The sequence below is a fragment of the Punica granatum genome, chromosome 8, assembly GCF_007655135.1.
Source record: "Punica granatum isolate Tunisia-2019 chromosome 8, ASM765513v2, whole genome shotgun sequence".
Classification (NCBI taxonomy): Eukaryota; Viridiplantae; Streptophyta; class Magnoliopsida; order Myrtales; family Lythraceae; genus Punica; species Punica granatum.
In genome coordinates this window covers 7,285,587-7,296,649 of record NC_045134.1, presented here as the reverse complement: position 1 = coordinate 7,296,649, position 11,063 = coordinate 7,285,587, and the positions used below count along the sequence as shown (strand labels likewise).

The window sequence follows — 11,063 nt, the reverse complement described above, 5'->3', positions numbered from 1 at the left end:
AAAGGTCCTCAGGCAAGCAAAAAGTAAAATACGTGTACTTCAGGATCGGAGCAGGTCTCATGTTTCGACGTAGTTAACCAGACAAATCGCTTTATATGAAGCCCTTTTGTGACGATGATGACGAGAACGACGATGCTACAAGGTGCAAATCTATGTACAATGCGAATGGCAAAAGAGAAGCTTGGGATTTCTATTGATCAAAGGTGCTCGTGAAGCCACCAAGAAAGCCAGCTCCGTGGCAGTTTCCACACGGCATCTCCTTCCTCCAAAACAATTAAAGCTTGTCAAAATTCATATAATGGGATACATATTATTATTTTTTCTTATGAAATTTATTTATTTATTTGATAATAACAATAATAATAATAATAATGGATAATAAAGAAAAATAATAGTAAAAAAAAATGGTAATTACCCACAAAGCCAGCAGTCATCCCCAGCTTTGAATTCCCCATTAAACATGTCTTCTGAGTTAACTCCACTTCCCTTGCACTGAGAACACGATACTGCCCCTAACCGGCTTTCAACAGATAATAAGTAAAGTAAACACTTCAAAAGAACGCGAGCACGCGGAAATCAACATTTTACGAATCGTCTCTCACCATTCCCATCGCAGTCGGAACATATCACGCTCTTCGGCTTCGTGTCACGGTCTTTTTTCGCCGCCTATGGAATCAGAAGGAAGGATTTTTCTCAAAATTTCCGTAAAATTAAAATGTGCTGATATAATAAGAGGAGATAATTATCCATCAAACCTTATCTTTGAGAAGGTGAAATTTGGCAGGTGGGGTGCTCGTATCTCTGTGATGAAGCTTCCCTGTATGGACATACTCGGTCCGGCAATGTCCTAAATATATAACGATCAGATTAATAGTCACACTAAGCATGCAACTACTCAGATTTGGAGTTCGATTTATCCGACGGTGACACCCTGGACTCGATAGTTTTGATCGACACCACTATTTCTCGTAGAAGGTTTTGTATATAAGGTGTAAAATTTGTGGATTTTGAATTATTATATGATTGTATAGATATTTGCAGATTAACTTGGCTGAGCAGAAGAAAGTGGGGATCAGCTTAGAGGACTTCCTAGATAGTCTTGATTATTTTATAAGTAACTAAGTTATTATAGGAGAAATTTGGAATGTTATGACCTGAAATTATTGTATAGTTATTCCTTTTGATAATTGGAGATCATTAATAATCTATTGGGGTGTTTGGTATGTGATTTTCTTGTTGAAATAAATAATTTGCAATTGGAGGTCTAGCATATTGAAATACTAACAAGTTTTAGATTATCGAAATTTTAGGAAAAATGATGCTGAGATTTCAGGTTATGACACGGGCCATTCCATTTAACTTCTAGTGAAATTATCAAGTAGAATAGGTTACATGGCTCGTTACTATGTTCGATCTGGCAGGCCGACACTCAACTAATACTATGGAGAACCTAACTGAGTACAAGACTCATTGCTAGCAAAAAGAAAGAGTGAGGTATCGAAGACTATATGCTGAGAAGGAACATGCCAGAATTTAGTAGGCAGCAAAGAAAGACCGCAACGGCCTTGGAGAGAAGTAACACAAAGAGATCAGACATCAGAGAGGATACATATCTGCAGGCTGTCTATTGCGGTTAGAACACCTTCGAAACATAGCACGGTAGCTATCAACGTTTATGCGGTTTCTGCGAGTAGTTTTCTTGTCCCATTAACGGGGATTTACTGATCGACAAGGAGTATCCTGTACAGCTCATCCTTCTTAGATTTTGCCCCTGTTATGGGCCTAACTCAACGAACCAAGTTAAATAGTTTGAGGCGATTACCTGAATCGATGCCAATGACTCACTCGATAAGACTCGGGATGCAACAAGTGCACAAAACGAATGAAATCTCCATTTGTCTGTTTATTTATTTTTGTGCATAAGAATCCAGTCGTATTGAAGGAATACTGTCTCTACTGCGTCCTAGAACAATCAGATTAGCCAGTTCAGACATTGAAAACTGGAAAGAATGTGCTCGTACGAACTTTAGAGTAATTTAGTCATCCATGCGGCCTTTCACTTACTTCATCCCTTAACTGGTCGCGTGTCCATACAACTCTATCATCGTCTGTTCCTCCTGGTACTCTAGCCGGCCCCAAAATCGACAAAGGATCGGCAACGATAATTTTTACAGGGATGAATAAAGAAAGTTAGACCTGCATGAGAGGAACAGGGAAAAATACAGTAAATTTAGGAAACTTCTGTTTCACCATGTAGTACTTGGTCAGAAGTCAGTGAATAAAAGATGCTGAATTCAATCGCCTAGACGGGCCAAACTGGTTGGTAGGATGCTGTAGTGGTTTTCTGCACATAAAATTGCGACCGTGGCGTTCAGCTCTTCAATCTTCTTCAGCATACCGATGAAAGTTGACAACTTCAAGCTCCTTCACCTCCTCAATATTAGTCACTCTTAAATTCTTTAGATTCCTGATGGTATCAGGCAGTTCAGTTATTCCTGACCATGATAGATGCAACTTAGCTAGCGATCTCAGATCCCCAATTGAATCTGGAAGCTTCTTCATCTTTTCGCATCCGTTTAAATACAGGAGCTCAAGTTTCTCTAACCGTCCGATATTCTGAGGTAACTCAACAATTCCCGTCCACGAAATATCCAGCTTGACTAATGATTTCATATCAGCAAGCGAATCTGGGAGCCTCATGAAACCCGAACAACCCTTTAATGATAGGGAACGAAGTCTGGAAAGCCTGCCAATGGACTCTGGCAGTTCGATGATTTGAACGTTATTCATTTTCAGGATGAGCAAGGATGTGAGGTTACCAATTAGTTCCGGGATTTTGAAAGGTAGCGTGCTATCCAGACTTCCAGTATGAAGGATAACTTGGAGACGGTCTAGAGAGCATAATTCTTCAGGAAAGCCTCTTAGAGAAACACAACCTTGAACATTTAGAAATTTTAGGCCTTTCAACTTGTGGATAGAGGGATCTATTTCAACTAGGTTCCTGCAGTCAGCAAGAATCAACCTCTCCAAACTCAAAAACTTAGACAAGTCGGGCGTTTTTATTAAATATCTGCAACCCGTAAGGTCTAGGACTTTCAATTTGCTTCCCGCCTGAAAAACAATTCGATATGAGAAAACTGTCAGGAAAAGAAAGTAAATATCACAAGGTCAGATTGGCAATGTCGATTATATGGAGACAGAACAGGTGGAGCTTACCCCGATATGGCTCCACCCGCTCCAGTTTTCACTAATGAAGCTCCACGAGAGGTCGAGAATGACAAGGTTCCTCAAATGTAAATCAGTTCCTGTGAATTCCCAAGGACAATATCTCCAGGAAAGCCACATTAGGTTAGGGAGAAGATGCTTCATGTCTCCGTAAAAGTTTGCTCCAATGCATTCGAGATATCTCAATCTCTCGAGGCCTGAAAGCTGTTGTGGTGTGAAGGTGTGTCCCCCAGCAGAGCGGTTGGAGCAAAGACAAAGCATCTCAACGTTCTCTCTGCCCTGTTAAGAATATGATTCCAGTAATTGAGAGCATAATATCTGTGAAACCAGACAATTCATCGACATAAACACACATATACATACATACACTCATATAAAATTAGATAGGTATATATTGGGCATATTGACTTAGTGGCAACATCGGCATTTTTTTTTCCTTTCACTTGGCCTAATTTATAAGAGGAGGAGATAATATAATAGAAGAATAGGTAAGATTTTAATCGTCTGTTTGGAGTCTCAAAAGGGAGGATCATGAGAAACAGAGAGGGAGAAAGACGGAGCGTGACAGAGTGCGCAAGAGGAGCCGAGAGCTCGGGCTGGAGCTGATGGAAGAGGAAGAAAATGTTGAGGATGTTAATTTCACATGGAAAAAAATAAAGGAATAAGTATGGATTTATATGAAGATTGAGTACTACTATTTATCAGTTTGAGCTTTTAAGTAAAAATAGGTCCGAACCTGTATAAGACCAATAAAAATTCAATAAAAGAAAAGAAGATTACTATGAAATAAGTTGAAGATGGGAATGGTAGGTCGGCAGTTAGCATTATACATAAATTGACTACTAATGAAATAAGTTGAAGATTACTATTAACAAGGTACAATCTACTAATGAACTCAACGCGGGTGTTAGCATTATACATGAACTGCATTTGTCTTGCTTCCCTTGCCATCATTGTTTTTATTATTGCTCTAATCATTGTCTAAGAGTTATTTTCTCTACCTAATTGAAAAAATATACAATATTTAATATATATGTTAGAATATTATTAAAAATAAATAAATTCGGTATGAACCCTATATCCGAAAGCCCAATTGGGCATTGACAAATTCAATCGAGTTAAGTCGGCCTACTAAGGATTAAAACTCTCACAGCATGGATTTTCTGCATTCATAAGGACTCAAATCCGAGATGTTGTTTAAGCGGAATAAACGTCGAACAGCTTGAACCAACTCATGTTAGTAATTTTTTTTCCAATCTCGCATTTCGCGCGGTTCATCATCTAACTGTTATTATTTAAAAGGTCTTGGATTTTTTTTAAAATTTTAGAGGAAATTTTATCCATCTTTCAAGTCGTAATAAAATCACTCTTAAGGAGTCGTCACTCTGCTTTTTCATAGAATCATTGCCCTGACAAAGAGACGGTTGATTAGTTGGCCGCCATATGTGCGTCTCAAGAGAATTTGGCTTACCTCTTCTTGCCGTAGCACATCCAAAGCATCCTCATGCATCCATAATCTACTGCACGTTACAACGCCTTTGAGACTCTCGTCACGGACAATTTTCCTTCCCAAGTCCCGCAACTGATCGTGCATCCATAACCTTTTCGCTTTTATTCCATCTCTATCCTTTTCTGCAACAACTTTTACTAGGGACATGGAGATGAGCACTTTCAATCCCATCTGGGGATTGAACTCACAAGCTTCCCACATGTAAGTTGGATTTGTTCTCTCATGGTTGATGAAAAAGCATGCGATATCAAGAAAAATCCGTTTTGCATTAGTGTCCAGAGCTTCGTAGCTTATCGTGAGCTTTTCTTCGACATCTCGATGAGGTACTTTCTCCAACCTCTCGATTTCGTCTACCCAATCCGCATGGCGCTTGTCCCGAAGATGCGAACCCATGACCTCCAGAGCCAAAGGAAGTCGCCCAGTACTTGCAACAGCCTCCTCTGAGAGACTAAGGTAGCCATTTGGTGGGGACTCCTTGCCAAATGCATGCATGCTGAAAAGTTGAAGAGCTTCTTCAGGCTTCATTTCCTCTACTTCAAAAGTCAGAATCCTTTGCTGTTTGATTTCTAGGACGCGTTGGTCCCGAGTAGTGATAATAATTCTGCTCCCAGAACCAAACCAGCTAGCTTCCCCCGCTAGAAACTGGATGTGTTTCTTGTCATCTACACCATCAAGAACGATCATAACTCTCTTATACGCGAACATCTCTCTCATTCTCATGATCCCATCATCCACATCCGTGACTTCCCCAGATCCGAGACCAGGACCGGCCAATATTTGTTTCTGCAAATGTTCGATACCCTTATGCTGCCGGCTTGATTCTCGAACATCGGTGAGGAAGATGGAGTGATTGAAGTGATCGCAGATGCCATTGTAAACCGTCTTGGCAAGAGCAGTCTTGCCAATCCCACCCATCCCGTGGATCCCCACAAATCGTACGTCAGGGGATTCAATATTTAACAGGTTCAGGACAGCTCCCACTTGATCATCCCTTTGAATTAAATGCTTGGGTACACTTTTATGTTTCACCTTCAACTCCATGGAAACCTGTGTGGCAAACTTCTTGGCGAATCCTCCATGGCTGCCAAAGATATACATGTGTAAGTGAAGAGGAACATGCAAGAGCCTGAAATTTTTCACGTAGTACCAGATGTGTGTCGCCCTGGTATTTAGAGTGCAATGGGCCTCGGACTAATCCAGTCGAGTCGGGCCGGCTTATTATTGGGTAAAACTTTTATAGTGTGAATTTTCTCCATTCACAATACTCGAATTCGAGACATTACTTAACGGGAACAAGCGTCGAATCGCTTGAACAAACCAGCATTGATTGAGAATAAAAGAAAAATCTATATCCATATGTATATTTCAATATTTGATTTTTTATATTTTTCAAAGGGTTAATAACAAAACAAAAAAGCACAAAATCTTCATATTTTAACAATTTTAACGCGAATCTTTCTCCTTAACTTAAAATACACAAACTTTCGATTTGATAATAATTATAGCACGGCGTTAAACTCGGGGGGGGGGGGGGGGGGCGCCGATTACCCAATCGGGGGGTTGGTGGCCGGAATCAAGGCTAACACCCCCACCCCAACCCAACCCCCTCGGGAACTAGCGTCGAATCGCTTGAATAAACCCACATTGATTACCTCATTTTTGTCTTTGATTGAGAATAAAAGAAAAATCTATATCCATATGTATATTTCAATATTTGATTTTTATATTTTTCAAAGGGTTAATAACAAAACAAAAAAGCACAAACTCTTCATATTTTAACAATTTTAATGCGAATCTTTTTCCTTAACCTAAAAATGCACAAATTTTCGATTTGATAATAATTCTAGCACGACGTTAAATTTTCCATAAATTTTGATGAAATTGAGGCCACAAAGGGTGTCGACGACCCTACTCGGGGGGCGCCGATGACCCAATCGGGGGTTTGGTGGCCGAAATCAGGCTAACACCCCCACCCCACCCCACCCCAATCCCTCGGGGAATTGGGAGAACTCTCAAATTAGGAATTCTCTATATTTCGGCGGGTGGAGTCACGATCCCAGTCATCACCTGGCGCCCTCTGTGGGATCGATTCCGTCAAAATTACGGAATAAAAATAAAAGATATTTCATTATAAGATTCAAATAAAATATATTTTCTGTTAATTTTTTTTATGATATATTGTTTGCTACATTATATTTAATAAATCATGAATTTTGAATCTTTAATATATAATATATTATTCTTTAACCTTTTTGAGAAGATTTCTATGTAATATTTAATAATCTTAAATTATTTTATCTAGATACAAATTAATATTCATTTAGATCAATTTCATAATAATCTCTCTCTATATATATATACGAAAACGGATGGTGTACCCAATTTGATAGCCTCAAAATGTCTAGATCACTAAACGAAATTTATTAGTTTTTTGTGTTTTAAATTTTTATAATATTTTTTAATGAACATAATATTTTTAATTTTTTCAAAAATATTTAGGTAGGATCTGAATAAAATATAATATTTTTAATCAGATACTATTAGCTACATAATATTTAATAAATAATTTTTTTTGAATTTTTAGTGTTGAATAAATTTTTAATAAGACATTGATTTAACATAATATTTGTGAAACTTTTTTTATAAAATTTCATTATCTATAAAAATTTTAATAATCTTCAATATTTTATTTAAGATAAAAATTCATATTTAATCACATTAACTTTATATTAAAATAAGTATATATTTATATAATATAAGTATATTAAAAATATATATTTCTTCGGATAATACTCTTTTACTTAGTTTATTAATAAAAATCAATTACTATCAGTCTTAAAAAAATATTTTTTAAATTTTTAAAAGATATTCCATGATAAATTTGAATAAAATAGAATACTTTTCTGATATCCATGTGCACTTTTAGAATATGAAAACATGGAAAATTTTTCTTCTTTTTTGTCAAAAATGATTTTGAATATATATTTGACCCAAAAAATATATTTTTATAATATAATTTCGATGATATTTTTTATTATCAAATTATAGGATTTCCCTATCATTATATGTTTGCTACAAAATTTGTTTTCTTTTTTTGCCGCAACATTTGTTATTCGTCAATAATTTTGTCCAATTTACTGATGTGGCATACAAACGGACTTAAGTGGCAGATACTGACACGCCACATAATAAGAAATAATATAAACTAATAAAAAAGGAAATTAGAAAACTAAAAGAAGAGCTGTTTTAATTGGAGATGGGGTGGGTTGTTCCTGTTGGCTACCGACAACCCAACGGTGGTTGCCAGCGAGGCCAGGCCCGGCCACCTACCTCAATTATGAAATCCACTGGATGGAATTATTGATGGACGACAATAGGGATGAGATGGATTTGGAATGGCGGGATCTTTCTCATCCCCAAACCCCGTTGAGAAGGTATCTCCAAACCCTTTCCAAATCCGTCAAGGAATTAAAGCATAATTTCCTATTCTTTCCCATGAGGGAACTTTTTTTTTTTTTTAGTTATAAGGGAGATTCATAGATATAGTATATTAAAATAGAAATTCTAAATATCTAATAAAAAAGCACGAGTAGTCTCACTGAGTATCGAACCTAAGACTTATTGGTCACCAGGCGAGAGGTGCGTCACTGCGTTATACCATCTCTCGATGAGAATCCCTTTTTTACCCATTAACCTTGAAACACCTCAAAACAAATGGCAACATTATAAATCACCAAGTAGCTTAAAGACACAAATTCACATCAAACACCCTAGTCCACGAATCACAAAACCTGCATATAGTCCACACAAATAACTTAAATAAACAAAGCTCTAGTACACGTACATCTTTTTTTTTTTTTGGCCCTTTTCCACTAAGCAAGCTCCAATACACATCAAACACCTTAGTCCTGACATTTAAACATTCGTTCCATACAAATACAAGCATACACTCCATAGTACAACCGACTACATAAGACAAAAAGTTAGTCTTAACGTGTATAGGGACATTTTGGTTATTTTATAGCTTAACAGGTTTGGGCCCGGTTTCGGGGAAAAAATCAAACCCTTCTCAAACCCTACAGGATTTAGATGAAAAATTCCCAAACCCTTCCCGTGATTCAACGGATATAATCCTTTAATGCCCCGATAGGATTTGGAACGGGTGAAAACCCAATTAGAATGTAGATGAAAAATTCCCAAACCCTTCCCGTGATTCAACGGATATAATCCTTTAATGCCCCGATAGGATTTGGAACGGGTGAAAACCCAATTAGAAAAAACCCATGATCATCCCTAGAAGACAAATTTGGAGGCCAAACGATAGTTTGTGTTTTATTCGCCAAAAAAAGAAAGGAGTTCGTAACAAGATTGAAAACATGGACAAAGTTCTTTTTTTTTGCGTTATTTTCCCTAAAGATTATAAAAAAGATAAAAAATAATAAAACTGGGGCAGAGTTCGTGATTGTTTGATCGCGTTCTATCCATTTATTTACTACGTCCAATATTGATAGCAACTTCACTTTTTGCATTATCCTCAAGTTACAATTTATTTGGCATACTTTAATTGATGAAATAGTACATATAAATTAACAGATTGAACTTTTAAATTCAAGTTTAGTGGTTTAAATATTTCGATTATGGTTTACTTAAGCCCATTTTACTTTTTTACTAATTAGATGATCACAAATTTCCCATGGGTAATCATAATTCAATTTTTTTTTCATTTTTATAATTTATTGAGTGCAACCGTTCTCAATTCTTAATCAAATATTCATGTTACAATAATTTTATTTTCAATTATATATACTGATAATTTGAAATTAATTAATGAATAATTAGTGTAACATATGTATTTTACATTATAGATGATAGATTAAATAGAACACAAACTTAATCATATTACAGAAATTTTGTTTTATTTTGGATAAGTTATAGATTCTTGACGACTATGATGTTTTCAAAAAAAAAAATTACTGGCAAAAGCAATTCTACATTGAGCGGTCCACTTTATATAAAAATTGTGGATAATATATTTCTATATTTTATTTCATCTTTTACATAAAAATTTGCACCGTGTCAATAATATTTGATAATATATGTAGATAATAAATGGTACTATAATTCTTTAATCAAATTGAAAGATAGAATTTCTATATTCGGGTTTCAATGGTTCGGGTATTTCGATTTTCGGCAACCTAAATAACTACATTTTACATTTTTATTAATTAAATAATGAAAATCCTACCTTCAAGTAATAGTACTCTGATTTATTTATTTTTTTCATTTTTATGATATATCGAGGGTAATTGTTAAAATTCTTGATCAAATATATATATATTATATGTATTTCTATTTTCACCTTTGTATGATTATAAATTATAAACTGACATAAATGCATGAAAACTATATCAATTCTCCTTAACTATATGTACTATAGATGATGGCAGAAAACCTGAAGCTGAAAGGAGCGTGAAGATGAAAAAACGTTCAGTAAGCTGTTTACTTTACCCGGTATCCTTCAGTTCCCATCCCTTGATTTTCCCGGCTCTTCTAAGGGCCTCCTCCCACTGCTTCACTGTGTCGGTACCGAACTTCTCCATGTGTTTTGACAGAGCTCCGGCATACAGCTCGGTCTTAAGCTTGACATCGTCGACGGTCATATCATAGAAAATGGGCACGATCTTCTTGCCATCTGACCGGTTCTTGGACTCGAACATCTTGGTGAGTTCGATCAGGCACCACTTACTATAAGCATACCCTCTGGAAAAGATTGGCGCATAGATCTTAGAGTCGTCGATTGCTCTCAGAAGTTCCTCGCCGATCTCCTCGCCTTTGCGGAGCTCCTCGTCATCTCTGAATACTCGAATTCCGGCATCAACCAGAGCATGGTAAAGGACGTCCGTGAATCCTTGACGGGTGTCGGGTCCTCTGAAGCTCAGGAAGACCTGGTAGGTCGTTCCCGTTCTTCTCCTTGAGCTAGAAGCCATTCTCTCTACCTTGGGATAGAATGTTCCATCCACTGAGATCAGAGATGCGTGTGTTATATATGTTCAGTTGCCTCTCAGCAGAAGACTTTTAGCCGGCAGGAAGACTTTGAGAGAATCGAGAGGAGTCCAGCTGATTACGTGGACAGTTGATTACCATCACTTAAGAATATTCCAAATTAATACTGGTAGGTGGAAAAAAACGACGAATATTATTCATCCAAATGTTTGGAAGTGGAAAACTCGTGAGACCATTGTGGGATAATTTCCCTGCATTAAAACAAGAACGCTTGTAGTTTTTCACTGTAATCTATAATTCCTCATGAAGACACTCTTGAATTTTG

General features: G+C 36.7%; 1 protein-coding gene across 3 annotated transcripts; it reads right to left on the bottom strand.

Annotated features, from left to right (window-relative positions):
* Window positions 1-11: 11 nt before the first annotated feature.
* On the bottom strand, window positions 12-10,840 carry LOC116187848 (TMV resistance protein N-like). 3 transcript variants are annotated; one of them, XM_031516836.1, is made up of 9 exons: window positions 10,244-10,840; window positions 4,697-5,816; window positions 3,217-3,504; window positions 2,065-3,111; window positions 1,823-1,963; window positions 756-1,740; window positions 603-666; window positions 416-512; window positions 12-263 (listed from the first exon to the last, which is right to left on the bottom strand). In XM_031516836.1, exons 1-4 carry the CDS (start codon window positions 10,720-10,722, stop codon window positions 2,380-2,382), a joined length of 2,619 nt encoding a protein of 872 aa, XP_031372696.1. In that variant the 5' UTR covers window positions 10,723-10,840; the 3' UTR covers window positions 12-263; window positions 416-512; window positions 603-666; window positions 756-1,740; window positions 1,823-1,963; window positions 2,065-2,379. The 3 variants fall into 3 exon arrangements, with proteins under 3 accessions (XP_031372696.1, XP_031372697.1, XP_031372695.1); XM_031516837.1 differs by adding an exon at window positions 8,347-8,429 and having other exon boundaries at window positions 1,823-3,111; window positions 10,244-10,376; XM_031516835.1 differs by having other exon boundaries at window positions 1,823-3,111.
* Between the last annotated feature and the right edge of the window lie 223 nt (window positions 10,841-11,063).